The sequence below is a fragment of the Chiloscyllium plagiosum genome, unplaced genomic scaffold (genome assembly GCF_037043375.1).
Source record: "Chiloscyllium plagiosum isolate Xiang-an unplaced genomic scaffold, Cpla_swu_hap1 HiC_scaffold_20, whole genome shotgun sequence".
Classification (NCBI taxonomy): Eukaryota; Metazoa; Chordata; class Chondrichthyes; order Orectolobiformes; family Hemiscylliidae; genus Chiloscyllium; species Chiloscyllium plagiosum.
Genome location: NW_028270158.1, coordinates 20817135 through 20844591, shown reverse-complemented (window position 1 = coordinate 20844591; position 27457 = coordinate 20817135). Strand labels below are relative to the sequence as shown.

The window sequence follows — 27457 nt, the reverse complement described above, 5'->3', positions numbered from 1 at the left end:
GTCAGTACACTGTGAAACAGCTCATAAAATTATAGAATCCCTACAGTGAAGATAGCAGCCATTTGGCACGTATAGTCTGCACCAACCCTCCGAAGAGCATCTCACCAGACTCACCCCATCCCCATGACCCCACATTTACCACAGTAGACAAACAGTAGTTGGAAGAACACAGCAAGCCAGGCAGCATCAGGAGGTGGAGATTGACGTTTTGGGTCGAGACCCTTCATCAGGATTGTGGAGCGGAAAAGGAGCTCAAATAAATAGAGGGAGACAGGTGGGTCTGGGGGAAAGGTAGGTGGAATAGCAATAGGTGGATGCAGCTGGGGAATATCGTATTGGACAGTGGGAAGGGTGGAACTGATAGGTGGGAAGGAAGATGGACAGGTAAGATCAGGTCAAGGAGGCAGGGAGGAGAGTAAGGGCTGGACATGGGATGAAGCTGGGGGTGGGGAGATAGTGAAGCTAGTGAAGTGGGAGGTGGAAGTGAAGGGAGGAGGTGGAGGTGGAGGTGGAAAGGAGCTGGGAAATGGGTGGAAAAGTTATTTGAAATTGGAGAACTCAATGTTAAGTCCTCCGGGCTATATGCTCATCTTCTGCCTGGGCAGCCTACATTTACCATAGTTAACCCACCTTATCCCTGGGCACTACTTGCAATTTAGCATGGCCAGTCCACCTAATCTGCAAACCTCTGGACTGTGGGAGGAAACCGTAGTACTTGGTGGAAACCCATTCAGACATGAGGAGAACATGCAAACTCCACATAGACAGTTGTCCAAGGCTGGAATGGAACCTGAGTAACTGCTGCTGTGAGGCAGCAGTGCTCACCACTGTGCCATCCTAATAGATAATAATTAGACCTCTCAGACTATAAACACTCATTTCTGTATGATTTGGAGATTAATCAACAAGTGTTCATCTTGGTGGCACAATCAAACTAAGCGTGAACACAGCAACAGATAACAGAAGTGCGTGTGAGCCTTTTTTACAATTGCTTGGTGTTGCCATTGGTTCAGTGGCAGAACTCTCAATTCTCCCTGAACCAAGATCAGCAAAACAGATTATCTGATTGCTGTTTGCAGGAGTTTGCTATTCGTAAACTTGACTGCCACATTTTTCCTGCATTACAACAATGAGATATTTCTGAAGTGCTTTAGTATCCCCTGAGGCTGTGAAAGGTGCAAAGTAACAAGTTCTTTCTTTCTTGTGGTTATATGCAGAAAGAGGGAAATACCAACTAGATTCACACATTGACAAACAACAAAATCTCCTGGGAAAGGGATGATATAGTGATTTACTTCCTTAGTCCCACTTAGCCTAATTTGAAAAACTGCTGATTCTATCATACAATCAACCATAGGACAATGAAAGTTCAAGCAAAATGCAGATTTTTAGTGTTCAGATTGGAAGCACAGTTGTTTAATGGATTATTAAACTCAACATCAAACTATAATGGCTTCCCTAGCCATGCAAACATAAAAAAAAACACAAATTACACTCTGAGTATTGGATTTCTGTTTTTCTGAAGAAATACTGTTCACTTCACAACACGGGAGTTTACAAAATGAAGTTAAAAATCACACAACACCAGGTTATAGTCCAACAGATTTAATTGGAAGCCTTTACTTAATTGGAAGCACACTAGCTTTCGGAGCGACGCTCCTTCATCAGGTGATAGTGACTATCACCTGATGAAGAAGCGTCACTCCGAAAGCTAGTGTGCTTCCAATTAAACCTGTTGGACTATAACCTGGTGTTGTGTGATTTTTAACTTTGTACACCACAGTCCAACACCGGCATCTCCAAATCATGAGTACAAAATGAAGGTTATACTGGAATAAGGATCTTTAATGTTATCAATAGCAACACCAGAGACTCAGTAGAGTTGGCAAAAGTTCACCTGTTTAAATGACTGTCAAAATAATGGGGATTTTCATCTTTTACCTCTTCAGATATTTGAGTGCAAGGTCGGATGCTGATGGCCCCTGAGGTTTCACTTTTTCTACTAATGCACCAGCTTCCCTCAGCAGCTGTTTTTCTTTCTTTTTGCGCTCTTTCTTCAGTTTCCGTTCAATCTTTCTCTTTTCTTCTGCTGCGAGTTCCTCCTGCTCCTGCTGTACTGGTATTTCCATCCTTTCTTCTTCAATATCCTGATGATCACAGAACAGTAGATTGAACTCAGAAAATTATTTTATAGGCAACACCTAAGAATCAGATTCTCACAAAAATTAAGCTTGTTATAACTTGCCAATGGTCCTTTGACAGCAACTCTCAAACCGTCAACCTCTTCCAACCAGTAGCAATGGTACAGCAGGCATTTGGAAACATTAGCCCCTGTAACTGCAAATCCACTCTGACTTGCACATGCACCACTGCCTCAAAATCCTGTCACTCCCTATTTAAAATCACTTTGCAAGTGACTGCACAGCTTCAAGCCAAAAGTTCAAAACCATCTTCTCAAGGCAATTAGGGATGAGCAATAAATACCAGCCCTGCCAGCAAAACCTATATCTCAAGAATAATTACTTGAAAAAAATACTATTAACACAACTCAATTATAATCTGCAGTGTTTCATCTATCAGTTGCTACTTCTGGTTTTCCATAGAACTTTTTTTATAGAATAATACAGCACAGAAGAGGCTGTTCAAAACATTGAGTCTGTACTGACCTATCTACCCTAATCTCACTGTTGGGCGCTTGATCTAAGGCCTTGAATGTTGTCACATTTCCAATGCTCATTTTACAGGTTGTGAAGTTTCCTGTTATAACACTCTCCCAAGTGGTGCCTTACAGATTCCCACCACCCTCTGGGTAAAATGATTTTCCTCAAATCCCCTCTAAACCTCATATTTTCACCTTAGAATTATGCTCCCTCACTACTCACCCTTCAATTAAGGGGAACTGTTGCTTCCTATCCACTTTATCGATGTCCCAGAAAACCTTACACATCTCAATCAGGTCTCCCTTCAACTCACTCCATGCCAGGCAACATCTTGGTCAATCTCCTCTGCATCCCCTCCAGTACAATCAGATCCTTCCCCTATAGTGCAGTGACCTGAACTGTACACACTACTCCAGCTGTGGCCTAACCAAAGTTTTGAATAGCTCCAAAATAACTTCCCTGCTCTTATAATCTAAACCATGATTGATAAAGGTAAGTGTCCAACATGCTTTCTTAGCCACCCTATTAATCTGTTTGCCGACTTCAGAGATCTGCGGTAAAGCACACTAAGAATCCTCTGTTGCTTCCTAGTGTCCTGCCATTTATTAAGTACTCCTTTGCATTGTTACTTCTTCCAAAGTGCATCAACTCACACTTTTTCAGGGTTATATTCTTTTTGTCAATGATCTGTCCATCTAACTAACCCATCTATATCTTCCTGTAACCGATGACCTTCCTAACTATGAACCACTCAGCCAATTTTCATGTCATTTATAAACTTACAGGTCACACTCCCCCCAAATTTTCATCTATAATGTTTATATATATTATGACTTACCTATACAAGGTTCCACTATGTTCCCTTTGGTACACTTCTACGCACAGGGTTCCAACCATACAAAAGCCTTTTACCATAGAGTCATAGAGTTGTACAGCATGGAAACAGACTCTTGGGTCCAACTCTTCCATGCTGACCAGATATCCTAAATTAATCTATATTCTTCTATACCCTTTCTATTCATGCACCCATCCAGATGCCTTTTAAATGTTGTAAATGTACCAGCCTCTACCACATCCTCTAGCAGCTCATTCCATACATACACTACCTCTGTGTCTTACAACTAAGCCAATTTTGAATCCATATTGCCAAGTTACACTGAATCCCATGTGCTTTCACCTTTTTTATCAATCTCCCATGTGGGATCTTGTCAAAGGTTTTGCTAAAATCCATATAAACTACATCAACTGCATTACCCTTATTGATACTTTTGATCAACTCTTTGAAAAGTCCAATCAAATTTGTTAGTCATGAGCCTCCACTGACAAAGCTATGCTGACTATCCCTCAACAAACTTTGCCTCTAGAAGTGGAGATTAATTCTCTCCTTCCGAATTTTCTCGAATAGTTTCCCCATCACCGATGTGAGACTCATTGGTCTGTAATTCCCTGGTTTAACCCAACCAACCTTTTTGAAATGTGGAACCATGTTAGCTATCCTCCAAACCTCTGGCACCTCCCCTGTGGCCACAGGGGCATTAAAAATTTAGGCCACAGACCCTGTAATTTCCTCCTTCGTCTCCCACAGCAGCCTGGGATACAACTCATCCAGACCTGGGGATGCATCCACTTTTAAGCTTACTAAAACCTCCAATGGTTTCTCACTCCCTATGTCAATCTGCTCAAAAGCCCAACAGTTCCTCTCCTCAAATTCTGCACCTACATCTTCCTTCCTCGAATGAAGACAGAAGTGGACGGCATGGTGACTCAGTGGTTAGCACTGCTGCCTCATAGTGCCAGGGACTTAGGTTCAGTTCCACCCTCATGCAACTGTCTCTGTGGGGTTTGCACATTCTCTCCGCATCTGTGTGGGTTTCCTCTGGGTGCTCCAGTTTCCTCCCAAGACAAATATGTGCAGGTTAGATGGATTGGCCATGAAAGTGCAGAGGTCAGGGGCTAGGTCAGGATAAAAGGGGCTAGGTCAGGATGGCATGCTCTTCACTCTTCGTAGCGTCGGTGTGGACCCAATGGATTAAATGGCCTGCTTCCACACTGTAGGGATTCTATGCTTCTATTTGAAGTGAAGCATTTAACATTCTTCAAAACTTCAGGGCATAGGCTTAAGGTGAGAAGGGAAAGATACAAAAGGGACCTAAAGGGCAACTTTTTTCACACAGAAGGTGGTGAGTGCATGGAATGAGCTGCCAGAGGACGAGGTTGAGGTTGGTACAATTACAACATTTACATGGCATTTGGATGGGTATATGAATAGGAAGGATTTAGAGGCATCTGGGCCAATGCTGGCAAATGGGACTAATTTATATAGGATATCTGGTCAACATGGATGAGTTGGACCAAAGGGTCTGTTTCCTTGCTGTATATCTCAATGACTGTAAAACTCTATGTGTTAAACAACACTGCTTTTCACATTTTTATTGACTATTTCAGCTCAACATACAAACTCTTGTAATTGTTTCAAAAGTCTGGTATTAATGACAGGCATTGAAATTTTCCAAAGGTAAACAGTTCTTTTCAACTGATATTATAGAAAATCAAGAAAGATCATAATAAACAACAACTATGACCATATACTTATGCACACCTTTTCTAATTTACTAGAATTTATGGCAAATAGGAAATAGCTCACAAAGTATATTCAAACTGCTCTTAGTACTTTGTTCAGGAAGGTTATCAGTTTATATTGCAAAATACCCAAAGACATGAGTGCCTGATTGACAGGTTATATGGTATTTACAAGCCACCTATGCAAATCTGTTTGGAATGGATTGCCCCGTGATTTGAGTGCAAATCAGACTAAATTGCTGGTTAATCCTTTGATGGTAGGATTGAGTTTTAGATTAATGTACACAGGAATTAGACAGGCACTGACTGAGGTCTTAGTGCTATCAGAGGTCATAGTGCCCTTAAGCCGACACTGCAACCAGGGTAGAGCAAATTTCGAACAAAGCCTCTGAAATAAGATTTGTGTTAATTCTGAGTGCAACATTGAATATATTTCCATTGAATGGCACTTAGTAAATTAAAATATATACGCCAGCATCTGGTGAAGGTGGGGGAGAGCAAATTACTACTGAATTTTAACATTTGAGTTATTTGGCGCTGTTTTTGCTAATATTTGGCAGTCCAATCAGAGCAGTTCTTGGCTCGAAGCAGCAATTCCATTCTAGACCACGAGGAAAAGAAAGATATAAGGAGAAATTAAGAGTACATGGAAGAGAGAAGAAGCCAAGACTAGTGTTTTGTTAAGGAGATGGGAAAAAATTGAATCTGATATTTTGCAATGATTGGTGCCCAATCAGTCAGGTTATTTTCTTTTGTTATAAAACCATTGAAAATAGGATTAATTGTGAGGTCTACAAACTGCTTTAAAGAAACAGAATTACTTTTTATAATACATATTTTAAACATTCTATAGGAGTCTGATTTCCTGATTTTCACCCCCATATTTTTTCAAATACATTCCAAGAGGTGTGGACATCACTGGCAAGGCCAGCATTATTGCCATTTTTTAATTTTTCATGAGACCATTCCAATCAAATGGTTAAGTTACTCCATAGTGCAGTTAGATAGGATTTTGACCCAGAAAATATGAACGAACAATAACACAATTTCAGGATGATGAGTGACTTGAAGGGATCACTGTCCTGTCTGCTGATCTTGTCCTTCTAAATTATTGAGGTCTTGGGTTTTGGAGGTATGGTTAGTGAAATCTTGGCAAGTTGCTCTGATACACCTTGCAGATGGTATACATCACTGCCACAATTCACTGCTAATAGAAGGAGTAAAGATTTAATGGAGTGAAGAGGGTGTCAATCAAGTGAGTCACTGTGTCTTGGGTGGTGAATGTGGTAAGAGTTGCAATCATTAAAGCACATGGGGTATATTCCACCATATGTCTGTGTGCGGTGACTAGGCCTTGGAGAGTCAGAATGTGAGTTATGTGTCAAAGAATTCCCAAATTACTTTTATAGGCACGGTATCTATATTGTTGCTCCCATTATGCTTCTGGTCAATGGTAACCCCAAAGATGCTGATGGTGGGGAATTCATTGACATGACCAATGCAGTCCAAATGATTGTTTCTGACTGCATGGTTTTTAATGACATAACAGCTAAACAGGATTTTTTCATCCTTTCGCCCATAGGAGAGAACGAGAGGTGACGATAGAAAAACATTCCTATGTAGAAACTGGTTTCTATCTCAACTGATGGTGCACAGCCATGCTTATAGTAAATATTGCATCTTTGCAGAATGATTCTGATTTCCATCCCATTTGTCAAGTATGACTGCAAAATCCATTAGCAAGTAAAGTTATAGTCTTTTCTCATATTATGAAAGTTGTTGTTAAGATTGGAAACTTGATTCAAGTAAAACTGTCATAACATCAAAACTGAACAAGGTGAATGATGAACTACAGGGAAAGGATGGAGACTTGGCACATATGATCAGTGTTGTGCATTCAAATTGAAATTGGGTACTCCCAATATTTACTGAGTCTGCAGAAAATATTAAAATAAATCAAAGCCAAAGAAAAATGGTTCCATGCAGAAAATGCCGATGCACACCTGAGCAAATTAGCAGAGGAATTCAACAGGTAAATTCAGTTATTAGATGTGTTGGAAGACATTATTATGTGTTAGACATTGGTGGGGGTGACAAATGCAGTAGGTGTTTGATTTACAAAGCATTGGAGTTGATACGGATAATTACTATGCCAAATGATATGGAGCAGAAAGTTAGATCAAGGGCCAGTGATGTTTAGGAACTCATAAGCCACTTCTAACATCCTGTGGTTTTAAAGAGATAGTTTATTTTGACTCCACATACATGCGCGAGATAGCATTCTCCCTAACGAAGATAATCAAGGCTAAGCATCATAGCCACCTTACAGATACTCATTCAATGTCTTGTATTCAACATGCAGTCTCAACGACAACACAGACTTCAAGGCACGAGCAGATAACATGCAATTACAGGTGTCAAACAAAGCATTGGTAAGTAGAGGACAAAATGAAGAATTACATTTACATGATTTCAATTTATACAGCACTAAAAATAAATTATTTATTCTGCATTGTCTTTGGTTCGTGGATTACAAATTCAGAAAGTGATTGCTGCTTAAAACAGTTGGAGATCACTGTTCAAGGTGGTAGAGGTGGCAGGTTTGGAACGTGTTGTCAAAGGAGGGTTGCTAACTGCATTTTGAAGATATCGCACACTGCTGCCACTGTGCATCATGGTGAAGAGAGTAAATGTTGAAAGTGGTATATGGAGAATTCAGCAATTAAACCAAGTAGGCAACTTTGCTCTGGATGGTATTAAGCTTACTTCAGTATTGCTTGAGCTGCAATTGTCCAGGAAAGTGAGAAGTATTCCATTATAATCCTGATGTGTATCTTGTATATGGGGACAGGCTTCGGGGAGACAGGAGATGAGCTACTTATCAGAGAATTTGTACTCTCTGACCTGCTCATGTAACCACAGTATTGATATGACTTATCCATTTCTCCAGGATATTAATGGTGAGGGAGTCAGTGATGGTAATGCCATTGCCCATCAAGCAGTGACAGTTAAATTCTCTCTTGTTGGAGATGGTCATTATCTGGCTCATGTGTGGCCTTATGACTTAAAGGAAAATCATTGATGACACAGCCAAACGTGAGTGGGATCAACCCAATTCCTAAAGCAATGCCCTTTGCTGAGATGATTGGCTTCCAATATCAAAAACATCTTCCTTTTGGCAAGGTATGATGGTGTTTGACCCCTCTGCAAAGGTAAACAGGTCACTCCTAGTTAGTCTATTTAGACCTTCATAATTTTATACCACTCACCACTCAGCTCGTCTGTTTTTAAGGAAAGCAACTCCAGTTTTAACTTTTTGACTCTTGTATCTATCTCCACAGATGTTGCCAGAGCTGCTGAATTTCTCCAGCATTTTGTTTTTTTTTTATTTCAGCCTTAAAGGATTCTCTTCAGGATTAAAGAGGATCTGAGCAAACATTGTTTCACCAATGAAACCACCAGAGGGTAGTAGGGTTCTGGATCTTATATCCTAAAGAGGAAGAAGCAGAAAGTCTCACTACATTTAAAATGCACTTGAATATATATTTGAAAAGCTGTGACCGGTAAGGTTACAAATGTTGTGCAGGTAGATGGATTTAACCTCTTCATTCATTGGTATGAACAAGATGGGCTGAATGGACTAATTCAATTTTCTATATGAGATGGTAAGGTTTTTGTTTTTAAGGCTTAGCAGGAATTGGGAGTACAATATGGAAAAATATATGGCCATCCACATTGTCAAGAAAATCGGTATGCTGAATATTAATTAAATGGAGACAGACTGCAAAATGCTGCATAAAGGGATCCTCAAACATGAATCACCAATTGTTAGCTTGCAAATACAGCAAGTAATTAGAAAGGCAAATTGAAACGTGCTGTTTATTGCTCAGGCGAATGGAGTGTAAAAGTAGGGAAGTCTTGCTAATAACATGGCCTTGGTGACATTTCACCATGTTTTATGATCTCTTTACACAAGGAGCGATATACCCACTTTGAAAGCAATTCAAACAAGATTTGCTAGGCTGATTCCTGGGATGAAGAGGATTATTGAAAGTGAAAGGTTGAGCCTATATTTACTGTAGTTTAAAAGACTGTGGGGTGACCTTATTCAAACATACACAGTGCTTGGCAGGGTAAATGCTGAAAGGATATTTTCCCTTGCATGGGGGTGGGAGTGGTGGACACTGTTTCACCCATTTAAAGTGAAAATCAGAAGGAATTTCTTCTCTTAGCGGGGAATTAATTTTTTGGAATTTTCCATGCCAAAGAGCTGTGGAGGCTGAGTTCTGAAAGGTTTTGAAGGGTGAGGCAGGAAAGTCGAACAAAGACCATAATCAGATCAGTCATGATCTCATTGAATGGTAGAGCAGACTCAAGAGGCTCTGTGGCCTACTCCTGCTTCTATTTCTTATGATGTTATGAACAATCATTGGAGGTTATCAGTGTAGCACTAGTGAAGCTTGGAGAAAATTATCTAGAATTCTGCTCCTGATTATAGCTGCATTGCTGAAACCACATGTGCACTCACTGCAAGACTGGGTTTGGCTGTGAAGCCACACACAATGGAATAATCCCACAGCCAGACTCATACTTAAGATTCACTTGTGAAAACCAGCTGCTTGTGTAAGGGAGTCAAAGGTTTTTGGGGTAAAGGCAGGAAAGTGGAACTAAGACAACAACCAGAGCAGCAATACTCTTACTGATTGGTGCAGTAGGCTTGAATAGCCAAATAGGCAAAAGTGAGGACTGCAGATGCGGAGATCAGAGTCAAGCTTAGAGTGCTGTTGGAAAAACACAGCAGATCAGGCAGCATCCGAGAAGCAGGAAAATCAACGTTTTGACAAAATCCCTTCATGAGCCTGATGCTGCCTGACCTGCTGTGCTTTTCTAGTACCACTCCAATCTTGACTCTTGAATAGCCAAATGACCAACTCTTGCTCCTAAGTCCTATATACAGGAAAATTAGATTAGATTCCCTACAGTGCAGAAACAGGCCTTTTTGGCCCAACATGTCCACACCGACCCTCCGAAGAGTAACCCACCCAGACCCATTCCCCCGAACTAATGCACCTAACTCTACGGGCAATTTAGCATGACCAATTCACCTAACCTGCACATCTTCGGACTGTGGGAGGAAACTGGAGCACCCGGAGGAAACCCACGCAGACACGGGGAGAATGTGCAAACTCCACACAGACAATTACCCGAGGCTGGAATTGAACCTGGGTCCCCGGTGCTGTGAGGCAGCAGTGCTAACCACTGTGCCACCGTGCCGCCTCCCATAATCAGGAAGGAGAAGAATGATGAAACGGGAGATTTGGTAGATGTGTTCAGCATCATGAAAGGTGTTGATAGGGTAGGAGAACATGCTTTCAGAAGGGTCAACAACCAGAGGACCCAGATTAAAGACAACTGGCAAACTGGGTGAGATGAGCAGAATTTGTTTTTACATGGCAAGTATGTAACAGGGAATGGAAGCGGATTCAATAATACATTTCAAAAGGAAACTGAAGGACAATCATTTACAGAGGAACCTCAATTATCCAAAGGACATTGGCAGGGAGTATTCCAATCAGTTAATCAAATTCCAGATAATCAAATGCCAGACAACATAGTTTAGCCAAACATCGGGACTTTGTGATCTTGCCGAATAATCCAATATTCAGATAATCAAATGCCTGACAATTGAGGTTGCTCTGTACAGGGTTATACGGAAAGGGAACTGGAATTGATAAACTGGCTGTTCTGCCAAAGAACAGGCATTGTGGGCTGAATGGACTCCTTTCCTGGGCTGGATCATTTTATGAAAACAAATGGTGCAGTCCAGGCTGTAAAACGCAACTGCGTAATTGCAGAGAGTCTGCAACATCCTCATGTTTCTTAGTATTCTTTACGTAAACGCTTTAGCAGTCGAGAATACTACAACAGCCCATTTTCAAAGTGCTGAAAAGACTACATGTGAACCATGTGTACAAGCCTCCAGCAGGGTGTACTGAAGAGGAGTGTGCAGCTGGCTGATTCTTTTCAGGGGCACAACTGCATCACCACTCTGAATGAGAGCAGAGATTAGGGATTGAAATTGGTAGTAGTGGCCTGCTTGGCACAATGCAAACCATGCATGGAATTTATCTACTGCGCCATCAAAAAGCTTTCTGCTCCCAAATGGTTTTGATTTGGTGACTGGAAACTGATCAACATTCTGGCATTTGTCAGTAGGCTGTGAATAGCTGCTATAAGATTTAATCACTGTTTTTACAAAGTAACATTGCTGGAATCAGTTAATTTTCTATATCCAGAAACTGACTGACAAACCAAAGCTTGAAAAGATAGCCACAACTGTCCCTTGGTTTGTTGAGCACATACCTACCATCTGCCATTATTCTGGCCAAGAAAAGGAGAATATGAATGATGACCAGCAGATAACTGGCTGCCCTCACAGAAATCAGATTCAGCAAACAGTCAAAGAGATTTTTAATTCCTATGATAGTGAGTTCAATCTTGTGTTTTCTGAAAGTGATCCAGCATATTCAAGCCAACTGTGTAAGATATTCCAGTTTGTGCATGGGTCAGAACTGAAATAACTCTACAGAAGCCAGTATCCCATCACCAAGTCTTCTCTTATTGACACGTGGAGAGTCCTTGACACTAGTCCAGCTCGTTCAGAGCCAGCGCTCAGTGAACAGAACCTCTGACGTTTCTGTTTATATCTGTCAGTCAGGACTCCCTGATTTGATCAGATTAACAGCCCCCATCAGGGAACTCATATTCTATGAAGTGCACCTGGCTGACCTCATTACAATCACTATATCCCTCCCCTCTGAGTCGAAGGACATTTGCCAGATCTTTTATTTTAGCACCGGGTCACATTCCTCCAACTCTGCCTCTCATACAAGCAGCATGTCATGCATAGCAGCTTATCTCTTTCATCCAGAGTGTCCTAAAATAAATTAATTCTTCTCTTCAGGCGGCAACAGTGTCAAGACAGCAACATTCGCTGTATTCATCTCAGATTCCAAGGTACCTTCAATATTTGACAGAGAACCTACAGGTTCCGAAACAATCTGGAAGGCTATTTAGGAGCCAGGCACATTTTGCTCCCACACCATTTGCAAGTTTGCACCTTGCATATGGTTGACAGCTTTGTTCAAGACCACTCCACATACATGACTGGACGTGACCTCATGTCGACCATGCTTCTTATTCATGCAGGGGCATTTCCATAGTTCCAACACCAAATTTCATCCCCTTAAGTAAACTGTCTCTCTCACTTTGTGGAGTCTTGTGTCTGGCATTGTCGTTCCCGGTGTCATTTCACCCTTGCCCCAAGTCCAGGAAAATCAGATTTGACCTGACGCAGAGTCTTCTCCCTATTAACAATTCTGCTGCAGCTGTACCTATATTTGCATGAAAGGTGGTCCTATAATCAAATAGGAACTGGAACAGTTGGTATCTAGTGAATCTGTAGGCTGTTTCTTTAAGATTGCCTTCTAAGTCAACTGCTCTTTCTGCCAAAGGATTGTTTGATAGGTTGCATGGAGCTGTCCTTGTAAGACAAATACCATTCAACTTTAGGAATAATCAAATTCCCTGCTTGTAAATGGCTGGCTTGTTATCTGTGACCAATACTCCTAGGAGTCTTGTGTTTTGCAAAGGATGCTCACAATTTTTCTGTCGTCATTCCCATGTTGGGTGAATCATGACTATGCATGTCCAGCTACGTTGAGTGGGCATTCACAATGATTAAGAACAGTGAGCCCCCCTGAAAGGACCTGGACAGCTGACGTGAAACCAAGTCCAGGGTTTACCCAGCCACTCCAACAACCATGGGGCAGCTGCTGGAGGTAATTTTTGTCCTAGTTGGCACTCTGGTCACTATCCCAACAAAGCAGCTATGTCAGCATCTAACTCTGGCCACCAGATATAACCTCTCGCCAACATCTTCATTTTGGAAACCCATGGATGACCCTTGTGGTGTCAGCCATTATCTGGCAGTGAACTTTGCAATCATTCTTGCTGCCACAATAATATGCCTACCTCTACTGTGTTCTGGTCTCTCCGAGTCAGAAAAAATTTCAATTCTGGTTGCGACAATCCTTTGGTCTCTCTCATCATCACCAGCTATTTCAGTTAAGCTAGGATGGGGTTTTTCTCCATCCAAAGTCTGGTATTGTTAGCTGTAACAGGAAGTGTGTCCAGAGAACGTAAAACCATTACAGGATACCACCGGTGGTGTATCTGTCAGCAGGAGGGGGCTCAATGCATCTGCATTTGTTCATTAGCCTCCCAGATGGTGTTCCAACTTGTAATTACATGCACTACTAGAGCCCACCACTGATTTCAGCCTGAAACTTTGGGCAGTACTGTCTCATCCTCTCTAAGTAGACCTTGCAGTGACTTGTGGTCTATTATTATTACAAATTTATGTTTGTAAAGGTATTGGTGGAACTTCCCGACTCCAAACCTTTCTTCTCCACCTCGGCATATTCATACTCTACATTAGCCAAAGTCCTGGATATACAGGTCATTCTATGATAATGTGTGTTTTGTTGACGCTAATTCACTGTAATATTGACGAACTGGGGACACTGATACTAAAGAACGGACTTTTGAAACATGTGTTGCCTGTAACGAGATCGCATCATCACTACTTTAAGCGCTGTTCCTAAAGCGTGATTTTTCTATAATGCAGCGTTGCACAAGAACGCAACCATCGCGTTATAGAAGAACTATCTGTATACTCTATTGGGCGTGCCTCCATTGGGCCACCTATGCTTCACAGCGCCAGTGACCTGGGTTCAATTCCCGCCTTGGGCGACTGTCTGTGTGGAGTTTGCACATTCTCCCAGTGTTTGCGTGGGTTTCCTCCGGATGTTCTGGTTTCCTCCCACAATCCAAAGATGTGCAGGTCATTGGCCATGGGAAATTGCCCATTGTGTTAAGTGTATTAGTCAGGGGTAAATAGAGGGTAGGGGAATGCAAGTGGGTGGGTTACTCTTTGGAGGGTCGGTGTGGACTTGTTGGGCCAAAGGACCTATTTCCATTCTGTAGGGAATCTAATCTAATCTAATACTACCCCGATGCCATACAGGGAGGCATCATATGTCAATACAAAATCTTGCTTGGGATCATAGTGTCCCAACACCTTAGGGAATTATAGCCGTTTCTTCACTTCCCTGAAAGTTATGGCTTGGCCACACAACCATTTCCAAGCCTGATCCTTCTTTAAGAGTTGATACAAAGGTGCCAGGATAGAGGTCAGGTTACATATGAACTTTCAGTAATAGTTCACCAGCCCAAGGAAAGACGTAAGCTCCGGTACAGACATGGGAGCCAGGGCACATTTGATCATCTTCACTTTATCTTCCAATGGGTGTAACTTGGGGTATCTGGAACACACATTTTTCCCTTCTAAGATGTACGCCCACCTGGGACAAATGTCTAATGATGATATCTAAGTTTTCTGCGTGCTCCTTATTGGTCTTCCCTGTTATTAGCACGTTATTTAGATAAATGGTGACCTGGGGTACACCTTGCAAAATGTTCTCCATTCTCCACTGAAAAGTTGCACAGTCTGACGATACTCCAAACTCTTGTGGATATTAATTGTAGCATACTTCCGAGAATTTTCATCTAACTGCAACTGGAGGTACACATGGTTCACGCCCAGCTTCGTGAAGGACAGTCCTCCCACCAACTTTGCATATAAATCTCTATGTGAGGGACTGGCTACTTATCCAGGTGCAAAAAGCTGTTTACCCTTTGTTTAAACTCCCCAGAAAAGTGAACCGACCCATCGGGTTTCACAATCAGTATGACTGGTGCTCCCCATTCCACAAATTGATGATTTGATGATTTCTTCATTTTCCAACCTCCCGATTTCTGGTTCTACTTTTGCCTATTAGGCAAATGGCACTGGGTGGGCCTTGCAGAGTCATGGAATTCCTTCCTGGTCAACATGCCCAGAGGCCTTGGTTCCCCGGTAGTCACCTGGCCCTTCGTGAAAATTCTTCAGGTGTAGGCCACTTTAGGAATATTGCATGCAATTCTGGTCTCCTTCCTATTGGAAGGCTATTGTGAAACTTGAAAGGGTTCAGAAAAGATTTACAAGGATGTTGCCAGGGTTGGAGGATTTGAGCTATCGGGAGAGGTTGAATAGGCTGGGGCTGTTTTCCCTGGAGTGCCGGAGGCTGAGGGGTGACCTTATAGAGGTTTATAAAATCATGAGGGCCATGGATAGGATAAATAGAAAAAGTCTCTTCCCTGGGGTGGGCAAGACCAGAACTAGAGAGCATAGGTTTAGCGTAAGAGGGGAAAGATATGAAAGAGACCCAAAGAGCAACTTTTTCACGCAGAGGGTGGTATGTGTATGGAATGATTTTCCAGAGGAGGCTAGTATGATTGCAACATTTAGAAGGCATCTGGATGTGTATATGAATAGGAAGAGTTTGGAGGGATATGGGCTGGGTGCTGGCAAGTGGGACTAGATTGGATTGGGATATCTGGTTGGCATGGATGAGTTGGACCGAAGGGTGTGTTTCCATGCAGTACATCTCTATGACTCGATTTCAGGAAGCCATTTTCTGATCAAAAAATGTTGAGCCAATCTAGATGAATCTTTCTCAACCAATTTCACCCCATAAAGCTTGGGTGCGAGTCTTTTATTGCAATCAGCAGTAATTGAACCAGCTGCTTTTCATAAGAGACTGGAACCAAAGTTGTACCCTTAATCTGTAAAAGATCCCCAGTGTCGGGTTGCAGTCCAGAGTGAATTTTATTAAAGACTGGTTCTCTGACCACTGTAACGGCCATGCTGGAATTAACCTCCATTAGAACCAGGTGACCATTTAACCAGATATTTATTTTGGTTGGTTCTGATTTGCATGTTGCTGAGCAATTTAACTATTCCAAACCAGATGTAGGTGAACTTTCTAGGGTGTACACTTTCCTGGATCCAGGCCTGTGAGTTCTCTTACTCAATTTAGGTCAAGTCATTAAATAGCCAAAGTTACAGTTTCAAAACTAATCTGATGCTGTCTTGAGTCTGCACACCAGCAGCAACTACAATAGCTTGCTGGCCCAGATCCTGTAGAAACTTTTAACCATTTGATCAAGGCTTGGCTTTGCTTTGGGTTTTACTGTGGGCTGACCTAGATGCCCTCTGTTCAGGATATGACCTGAGCGAAGCTATGCAATTGCCTTCATGCAAATTGTGTCCGCCAACCTTAGTCAGACCGGTGAGCGTATCCACGTCCACTGGAATATTCAGCTCTACATGTCACATTTTCCAAAATAAAGCCAGTTGTAATACCTGTTTGAAGTTCTGTTGGACTTCCACTGTAGGCACTTTTGCATGATTACATCATTAATTCCACATAACAACGGTCTCTCAGCATCTCATTCAGGATTAAACCAAAGTCACATGCCTTTGCCAGTCATCTTAACCTAGTCAAAGATCCTTCTACAAATTCCCCTGATTTTTGAATTGCCAGGTAAAACCAATAGCGTCTCAGAACTGGAGGAGGCTTGGGGTCGTAATATTCCTTAACTAAATCTGTAAACTCTTGAAAGGTTTTAGTATCTGGTGCCTCAGGAGAAGTTAGACTCCTAGTAATCAAAAAAGCTGCAGGTCCACAAGCTGTCAGGAGAATTACTTTTTACTTTTCATTTGTCCCAATATAATTTGCAATGAAACAAAAATACATTCTTTCCACATGCTGATTCTACTCTCACCACCACTGAGGTAATTCCATACAGGCTGCTATCTCATCACCAAGTCATTCTTTATTTACATGTGGAGAGTCCTTGACACTGATCCAGCTCCCTCAGAAGCAGCTCTCAGACTAAACACAGCCTCTGAGACATTTGTTTATTTATTTATTTCTTTTTTCTTCTTCTCAACTGATCCAGCTCCCTCAGAGCCAGCTCTCAGAGTGAATAGAACCTTTGACAATCCTGTTTTTTTTCTTTTGATCCAGTGCCCTCAGAGGAGACATCTGTTTATAATGTCAGCCAGGACTCCCTGATTGGACCAGGTTAACAGCTCCTATCAGGGAATTCGTATATGAGATCCACCTGGCTGATGTCATTACAATCACTACAAGAACAATCTCTCCTCACCCTCTCACCAATATTGCCCTCTAAATAGGTTTGAACGAGCGGAGATTTTAAACTTATCTTCCTCTATTCTGTTCATGCTGCCTAATCAGCAATTCTTCCATTTTTATATTTCAGATTTCCTTGTTTCCATTTAGGTTAAAGTCATGGGTTATTTAAGGGACGTTTGCTACCTCCGAATTATATGCAGTGCCCAGCCCTTGAACCCCAGCCTCTTTCAAGAAGAAATAGAATTCATGTCTGAGTAGCACTTTTCACCTCCTTAGGACTTTCTAAAGGGTTACAACCACTGCAGTACTTCTGAAACGTATGAAGAAAAACAGTTAACTTTTCAGGTTTGTGTCACAGATGGATTTATCTTCTTTCTTGTAGTTCTCCATTCCAGATTAATAATGGAGCAGAAAGCCTTTTATGCGTTTAAAATAAAGGTTTATTTATTCTTAAGGAGAACGTGAGGTCTGCAGATGCTGGAGATCAGAGCTGAAAATGTGTTGCTGGAAAAGTGCAGCAGGTCAGGCAGCATTCAGGGAACAGGAGAATCGAATTATGCCCGAAACGTCGATTCTCCTGTTCCCTGGATGCTGCCTGACCTGCTGCGCTTTTCCAGCAACACATTTTCAGCCCTTTATTTATTCTCACCCAATTAACTTGAATTAACGCAATGTATACACTTTTCTGATTACAGTTAATTCAGTTTGTGATTTATAGTTCTCAACTTCCATGTGGTGGGCCTGGATCTGTGGTTCCTTAAACAGATTGGTCCTGACCCGAATCGTTGACTTTCCTGCTTCTTTGATGCTGTCTGACCTGCTGTGCTCTTCCCAGCTCCACATTTTATTCACTCTGACTTCCAGCATCTGCAGTCCTTACTATCTCCTTGACGGTTTATAAGTTGTCGTAAGGATCATATAAATCAGAGTTCACAGCAGGCTGTGAAGTTTCTTGTATGTTTGGCTCTCAGGTGAGTTTTGAAACTGTAACTTTGGCTATTTAATGACTTGCAGCTCATATTTGAGTTTGGTATTTGGACTTGCTGATGACAAATGGTTCTGATGTATTTGGCTGCGAGCAGATTTTAACTGATTTTTAAACACATTGCTGTCTCACCAAGTGATTTTTCATAAGTTCAAGGTATTTTTGAAATAAGGTGTCATGTTCATTTGATTTCACATCCTGTGTCATGGGTTAACATGCCTGAGGCCCACCAGTCTAATCTGGATAGAGAACATGATTTGGAGATGCCGGTGTTGGACTGGGGTGTACAAAGTTAAAAATCACCTGATGAAGTAGTGGCGCTTCGAAAGCTAGTGTGCTTCCAATTAAATCTGTTGGACCATAATCTGGTGTTGTGTGATTTTTAACTGGATAGGGAAGGCCACCATAATGGCCACTGAATTTTGATCTTCCCTTTTGTCCACTGTGAAACATGGAGACACACAGTCTGGAAATTCCTATAATTCTTTACATGCTGGCCCATTATTAAACAACGGGACGTGTGAATTCCCCAGTTAACTCTTAAGAAATTTAACACCTATGTCCATATTTAATCAGATAATTAGCAGACACTGGATGCTGTCTGTAGACTGAATGCCAAAAATCACATGATTTGCAGCAGTCACCTTAACAGCTTGATAGTGTTGAATTTTTTTTATCAGCTTTTAGTCAAAACTTTTAATGTAACATACCTTTAAATAGCATGATATCAGACCAATGTGATGCAAGGCCACTGGCCTGAAATATTAACTCTTTTCCCTCTTACCACAGATGCTTACAGCATTTTCCTGCTATTATTTCAGATATCCAGTATACACAGTATTTTGCCTTTGTACTTTTTAAGTGTGATCACTGATGTACTGCAGAGAAATAATTCTCTGCAGTAGCTAATTCATATACAGAGAGATCCCACAAACACCAATGAGAAAAAGGAACAAATATTTGCATCCCTACAGAATGATTGAAGCTCAAGCAATACAAAGGACCGTTTTCAGAGATATTACTTAGTGGACCGATTCTATATCAAGGAGCAAGATCTTTTAATGTCGGTAACCCAAAGTATTAGGAACTGGAATTTAAAAATGTTATTAATTGATGCTAATCACACAGGTGGTCGATAAAAATAAAAGCTCAAATCACCCAAGCTATTAAAGCCATGGAAAGTAGCTGCCAATATAGGAAAGAATGTTGTCCAAGATCAGACTTGAATTAGAATCAGAATGAGAATATCCTTTACTGCCACATGTATTCAAGCACAGACGCAGGAGGACAGCGAAAAATTTTATAATGTCACCTCTTATAGCACCATAAGGCATAAGTACCTAGGTACAAATCTTATATACAAAATGAATAAAAGAGATAAATAGTTGCATTACTTTACAGAAACAAAATATTGTTAAAATAATAGTCATTACAGTGTTATAAATAAATTACAAATTAGATTAGATTACAGTGTGGAAACAGGCCCTTTGGCCCAACAAGTCCACACTGCCCCGCCGAAGCACAACCCACCCATACCCCTACATTTACCACTTACCTAACACTGTGCCACCCACCGTGGGCGGCACGGTAGCATGGTGGGCGGCACGGGTGGCACAGTGGTTAGCATTGCTGCCTCACAGCGCCAGAGACCCGGGTTCAATTCCCGCCTCAGGCGACTGACTGTGTGGAGTTTGCAAGTTCTCCCCTGTCTGCGTGGGTTTCCTCCGGGTGCTCCGGTTTCCTCCCACAGTCCAAAGATGTACAGGTCAGGTAAATTGGCCATGCTAAATTGCCCGTAGTGTTAGGTAAGGGGTAAATGTAGGGGTATGGGTGGGTTGCGCTTCGGCGGGGCGGTGTGGACTTGTTGGGCCGAAGGGCCTGTTTCCACACTGTAAGTAATCTAATCTAATCTAAACAAATCAAATAAACATTGCATGCAATAGCTGAGCGCAGGGGCTTCCACACATGGTCTGACTGCTTATTGGTTTGGGTGCTACCTGTTAAAGAATACCACGACGGTAACAGACATTCAGTTGAGCAGGTATGCTTTGCCAGTTAGAATGCAGTCCAAAATGTTACAAAGGAATTAAAATGGAGGATAAAGTATACAAAGACCCTCCCTTCTCCATGCTGAAGCCAAGCACTTTCCCAATTTAAAAGAGACGTTTAGCAAAGACCAGGGATAAAACTTAGAATGTTCTTACGCAGTAACACTCCATGGTCAGCATCTATCCAAATTAACCATCAGGAACTGCCCTTACTACAAACATTTATCAAGAACAAAGACACCTTCAGTGAATTACCAATACAATAAAAGTAACAGTACGTTATTAGAAGACACATATTACGGTGCATTTGTGTCTAGGGCTGGAGAATCACCTCACTTAATCAAATGGCAAAACCATGATCTTTGCTCCCCCACTGCTGCAAACTCTAGTCCTTTGCCATTGATTGCATCTCTTGCCCATGCCCAACTTTCACCGAAAATAAACAGTTCACAACCTCTGAGACAAGTCTCAGGTTCCATACTATGTCTTTCACTAAGTACATTTAATTTCGTTTTCGTCCCAGACTAAGCCTACTGCAGCTAAAACCCATATACATCAGCACTTGGCTTCCAACCATTCCAACTTCCTGCTTGATGACTCCCACTCAATTCTCCGCACTCAAACTCCAATGTCTAAAAACCTGGTGCATATGTCCCAACCTAAGTTCTACTGGACTTTGAAATGGCTTTTGGCATCCCTTGTTGATTACCACCAATAGCACAAAAGTTAGGGTTTTTGTAAATTTTAAATCTCATCATGGCCTCATCTATTTCTACTTCAATTACCTATATCCTGCCCCAACCTCTTTCCATCTCTGACATCTTGTACCACATCCACTCCCACTGATCCAATCCTGCCAGCAGGGCAGTCTCATTTCCACTCTTGAAACCTTTTCCATAAACTCCTGATCCTCTTTCTGCATCCACTCTGCCACCCCCCTTAAAAACGTTTACTAATCCACTTCAATTTTTCGATATTTCAAGCTTCGTGTCATTGTTAGTTGACATAGAAATGGAGAGATAGCATCGAAAACCGCAAGGTATTATGAAAAATTAATATGACTAAATCATGTAGTGAATTCAAAGAATACATGCAATTTAATGCAGAACCATCATATACTGAGCAGATGTAAACTGTCACATATCAAATATATTAGGAACATAGAAACAAGACAAAGCAATTTCAGTTCCTTAAAGTTGTTCTATCATTTAATATGATCACAGTTTACGTATGTTCCAACTTTTACCCATCTTTGCCCCATATCTCCTAATACATTTTATTAACAAAAATACATCAGTCTCAGATTTAAAGCTAACAAGTGAACCAACTACCATCTTCTGTGTACTATAGTATTTCTTAATTTCACTCTGAAAAGTCTGACTCTAACTTTTAAACCCTGTCCTCTTACCCTAGACCTTCCAACGGGTGGCAATAGTTACTATTTACCCTCTCTTCTTAAGAACTTCAGTCAAGCCAAACTTTAACCCTTGTATATTATTTTGAACATAACCTCATTTGCGTAACCTCTCTTTGTTATTTAGTCCAGCTTGCTATCATTCTAGTATATCTATGTTGCACTGCCTGTAAGGCTAACATATAATTCCTTGGGTGTGGTGTCCAGAACTGTTGACAGTACTCTAGGTGTGGTTCAGCCAGCCCCTCTATGAAACTCCCAGCTTAACTCCTACATCCTTGAATTCTAGTCCTCCAGCCACCAAAAGCCTGCACCTATTAACATTTTTGATTATTTTCTGTACCAGCTTGTGACACTTTAATGATCTTTATATGAAGTCCTCCATATCTATATTTTTAAAATTAAGTCTTGCCTTCATAAAGTAACTTTACTTAGGGTGGCCCAAAAATACATTTTTTAAATTGTATCACTGTTATTTTGGAGCCATGATTAGATTAGATTACAGTGTGGAAACATGCCTTTCGGCCCAACAAGTCTACACCGAGCCTCCAAAGGATAACCCACCCAGTTCCCATTTCCCACTGACTAATGCACCTAACACTACGGTCAATTTAGCATGGACAATTCACCTGACTTGCACATCTTTGGACTGTGTTAGGAAACCGGAGCACCCAGAGGAAACCCACACAGACACGGGGAGAATGTGCAAACTCCACACAGACAGTTGTCCGAGGCTGGAATCGAACCTGGGACCCTGGTGCTGCGAGGCAGCAGTGCTAACCACTGAGCCACTGTGGAGGTGCTAGTGTTGGACTGGGGTGGACAAGGTCAGAAGTCAGAAGACACCAGGTTATACTCCAACAGGTTTATTCGAAATCACATTCTTTCAGAGCACTGCTCCTTCATGAAGTGAAAACCTTTGCCAATGATTCCATCCTATCCCCATTCCCAACTTTCATCCAACGAAGGGGCAGAGATCCGAAAGCTTGTGATTTCATATAAACCTGTTGGACTATAACCTGGTGTCGCATCACTTCTGACCTTGTTATATAGCAGTCAATTTACAAACAGCAGGATCCACTAACAGCAAAAGCAGGTGATTTTTTTTTAGTGATGTTAAGTTAAGGATAAATACTGCCCATGACACCAAGGAGAAATCTGCTGCTCTTTTCTGAATCAGGACTGTATAATCCTTTAGGCACTTGAGAGGTGGACAAGGCATTAGCCTAAAATCTCGTCCAAAAGATCACATCTCTGACAGCACACCATTCCTTGGACGGTGGCTACCCTGGAATAAATTGTATGCTCAAATCTCTGGAGTGGACCCTACACCCACAATCTTTGGACTCAGAGGTAAGAGTTTTGCACTCTGATCCACTGTACTCACCTCGAATTGGGTCACACCACCCCAACAGAACCAAGTAGGAATTGACACATAGAGCTTTGCAAACAAGTCCATTTTTGAGGTTGGTTTTTTGGGGGAGCTATGTCAGCTGCTGTCTTATAACAATCTCTGATTGCCCAACATAACGCTGTTGAGACGGCAGAAAATGATTGCAATTCTCAATCTCTTACACAACATTCGTTGGCCGGAATGAAATGTTAATTCACTCGATGCAGGCGAGACCCCTTCCATATCATCGACATCAACACCCCAGCACCCTCACCGCCGATCGATACCCTCTTCCCAAACTGCACGTGTCAAAGATTTGAAAACTATATACAGTGTACAGATACTACAGCTGCTGTTTTCTCAAAACAAGTTGCTGCATCCTTTACTAACGTGGAGAGTCATAAAAATGTCAAGCACTCGGCAAAGAGCTCTTAATCGGCTCCGACTTGTCCTCGGAGGCATTTCAGAAACAAAAAGCGGATTTATGTCTTTTTTTTTTAACTTTACTGTGTGGAGTTGTGTCCACAGTCGCCACTGGGAAGGGTCGTCTACTCTTTCATTTCCTCCTTTATTTCCTAGATTTTTCTTAACAATCGTTTCCCTCTGTTAGCTGTCACAAGCACTATCGCTCTTGATAGGAAGAAAATGCCAGGATATATTCCACTTTCCTTGCCAACCGTTTATTTTTAAACTCAAAAAACGGTTTAAGCCATCATGTTGAATTTTAAACTCGTGGGGTTCAGATGGCAGAGCAGTATAACGCGTGCCCATGTTCCAAAAAAAACCTACTCAGGGTTTGAGAAAGAATATAAAAGAGCTGACAGTGGGAACAGTGGGCTGAATTTTAAAAAGGTTTCTGAAGTGCGCTGAGGCAGAAGGATTCAAAACAGGTTGGGGGGGGGGAGAGGCAGGACTTGTTCTGTCAGTGAGAAACTTGCGTATCCGACAGAAGGTAAGCGTCTTCAAAGCGGTTGTTTTGAAGTTTGGAGGATGGGATGTTTTTTTTTGGGGGGGGGCTGCCTTCATAAAGCAACTGAGTTCCGAGGTGCCTCTTTGGAAATCGTACCCACGGAATAGGCAGCTTGCCAGACAAGCCTTCTGTGGTGTGACCGCAGTGCATTCAGGCTTTAATGAAATCCAGGCAGCACACATTACATGGTGTATCAGCCGAGAGCCAGCCTCCCTACAGTAATCACGACTGATATATATTTTTTTTAAAAACACGCACACACTCGGCACAGAGTCGGCGGGTGGGAGAGAGAAAAACAGAAGTGAATCCGTTCTAATGTACCCAGTTATTTTTAGTTTGAAGGAGATACAACCTAGGTCAGTCCGCGTTCTGTGAATGTATTAACATTTTGTGAACTGTCGCCCCCCACCCCACCCCCCCTTTCGTAGACATCGCTCAGTGATCAGATTGAGAATGGCATCGCACTGCCCTGTTTGTGTGCTGCTATACAATCCTGGGATCATCCTCTGACGAGTTTCGGAGAAAAGAATGGACTTTCACCAGCAAGGGCCTCATGCAGACAGAGGCTGACGGGGGTGCGAGCAAACCTACATGGAAAAGTCATCCAGAACTGCAGTCCTCACTGCTGAACCAGATTCTTATCAACAGCACCTATTTTGGGGGTTGGTAGGGGAGAAGAGGCAGCTTCGCACCCCGAATTTCTACTCAGCGGCAAAGCTAAAGAGGGGTAAGTGTTTCTGGAATGTCCTCACTCGTTAAACGTAAAATTTGAAACTAATTGCATTTTATCTTACTCGACCTGAGTGTTTCAATGGCAACCGCTGGAGCCTAGTCCTTGTCCACCTGCTTTAAAACAACTTCTAAACAGTCGTTCACCAAGTTTCAGCAATGCGTGTTAATGAGGTCCAACTGGGTTTGAATCATGACTTGTATGTTTTCTGGACGCACACCTATAAACTAATGACAACGTGAGCGTCTAAGAGTTAGTGAGTGACTTTTCCTCGGAACGCATTGTGCTGGAAGTTTGCAATTTACATTTTCATTTCACATCCACTGACATGAGTAAACTGCAGGGCAACATGCACTCGACATTCATCTACTGCTGCTCAAACAATGATAAATCACAGATACTGACGGTTCCCCTGCAAGCTTTAGTGAGATATAGATAACAATGTAAAAGGTGGCTGTCACTTTCTATCTACTCAAATTGTTCAGAGACGACAGAATAAATTGTGATCAAATGCTAAGGCACAGGGTCTGTCAGACGAGGAAGATGGGATGGGAGAATGAGGTGGCACTGGTTTGGGATCAGGTCTTAGCGACTGCAAGTTGGCAAAATGAAACCTGAGTGATATTTTTTACACTGGGGACTATCGCCAATTCTCAGCTGGCCCTGCAGATGGTGATGTGCATGGCAATTGCAGAACCAGGGTCACAGTCTAAGGATGTGGGGTAAACCATGAGTTGAGGAGAAATTTCTTCACCCAGAGAGTGGTGAGCCTGTGGAATTCACCACCTCAGAATGCAGTCAAGGGCAAAACATTGTATGATTTCAAGGAGTGAATGTAGCACTTGATCTTCAAAGAATCAAAGAATGTGGGGGAAAAGCAGGAACAGGCTGAAGAGTTGGATGATCAGTCATGATCATAATGAATGGTGAGAAAGACTCAAAGGGTCAAATTGCCTTCTTCTATTGGTATTTTCTAGGTTTCTATCACCCAGAATATGTTGGAGTGGGACATCATACAATGTACACTGCTGAGTTAGACTTGTTCTGTCAATCGATGTCAGTGGGGGAGCACTTTGGGGCAAGTGATCATAATTCTATTAGTTTTAAAACAGTCATGGGAAGTTTTAGATCATAAAGTTAATGTTCTAAATTGGAGTAAGGCCAATTTGACGGTAATAGACACAAACTTTCAGAAGTTTATTAGGTGAAGCTATTCACAGATAACAGGATGGTTGGGAAATGAAAGGCCGTTAAGAATGACATCCAATTAAACCTGTTGGACTATAACCTGTTGTTGTGTGATTTTTAAGAATGAAATAATGAGAGTTCAGAGACAGTATGTTCCTTTTAATGTGAAGAGCAAGGGAAGGCTGGACTCTATAACTACAGGAATGAGATTTCAACATTTTTTGTCTTTCTGGGCCAGAGCTTAATGGCATTGCAGGAACGTAAATCTCCTAGTTAATAAAATTCTTACACTGCTAAGTGCCAGCGCTAACTTTCTGTAGCCCAAGTTCAGAGGGAAATTAACACACAAATGTAATAATTTCACAAAATTGACAGTAGTTTGACATTAAGCACCCATTCTTGTAAGGCTAATAGATCATTCAGTAAATTATGGTGATTTACAATTCAAAGGCAATCCCTTCCTTGCCATAAGTTGCTGGGCAATTTATACATTAATAACCTTTTGGATAACTAAACTCGCCATTAGTTTGGCAGCAAAGTGTGAGTCAAAATCCAAGAGGTGTCTTTGTCCACTCAACTATTAGCTGCAGACATGGGCTCAGGTTTGTATTGTACATGGTGCCATAGCAATAGTTAGGTTTCTCTTGGGATCAGCAAGTACAGGTCAGGTATCATTGTCTCTCCTAATTAAAGGAATATTCACTGACCATAACATTTGAAGAATTATTTATTCAATTAAGTCAGCCTGAAAAGGATTTATACTCTGCAAACACAAAAGCTTATCAATTGAACAGGAAAACATTGGTCCAATTCTGAAGCTTTGCATGAACACAGTTCACAAATCAGTGTACCATTTTCAATCATCAGCTCTGGCTTGTCACAGAAAAATGAATGGAATTGCAGAATGAATCTTAAATCATTGCTAAAAACAGAACTCATTTATTAAAGAAAATAGACTTGTGTAACAATCCTAACTAAATAATGCAAGCTTCCCAAAAATTTACAAAAGCTTTGAAATTCCATGCAGTAATACTGAATTTATTGAGTTACAATAAGTTCTAGTACGGAGTGTGAGAGTCATAGAGATGTACAGAATGGAAACAGACCCTTCAGTCCAAATCGTCCATGCCAACCAGATATCCTACATTAATCTAGTCTCATTTGCCACCACTTGGCCCATATCCCTCTAAACTCTTCCTAGTCATATATCCATCCAGATACCTTTTAAATGTTGTAATTGTACCAGTCTCCACCACCTCCTCTGGCAGCTCATTCCATATATACACTAACCACTACATGAAAATGTTGCCCCTAGGTCCCTTTTAAATCTTTCCCCTCTTACCCTAAACCTATGCCCTCTAGTTCTGGACTTCCCCAAGGGAAAA

The 27457-nt window shown here is 41.6% G+C and overlaps 2 protein-coding genes across 2 annotated transcripts in view; one reads left to right on the top strand and one right to left on the bottom strand.

Annotated features, from left to right (window-relative positions):
- Positions 1-27457, bottom strand: part of chlsn (cholesin) — a 411930-nt gene that overhangs the window by 10880 nt on the left and 373593 nt on the right. The window contains exon 2 of the mRNA XM_043711883.2: positions 1942-2147. Within this exon, the coding sequence (XP_043567818.1) occupies positions 1942-2147 (206 nt within the window). The remainder of the gene's footprint in view (positions 1-1941; positions 2148-27457) is intronic.
- Positions 24121-27457, top strand: part of gpr146 (G protein-coupled receptor 146) — a 113304-nt gene continuing 109967 nt past the window's right edge. Inside the window, exons 1-2 of the mRNA XM_043711879.2 lie at positions 24121-24136; positions 24583-24881. The gene's annotated coding sequence lies outside the window, so the exon portion shown is untranslated. The remainder of the gene's footprint in view (positions 24137-24582; positions 24882-27457) is intronic.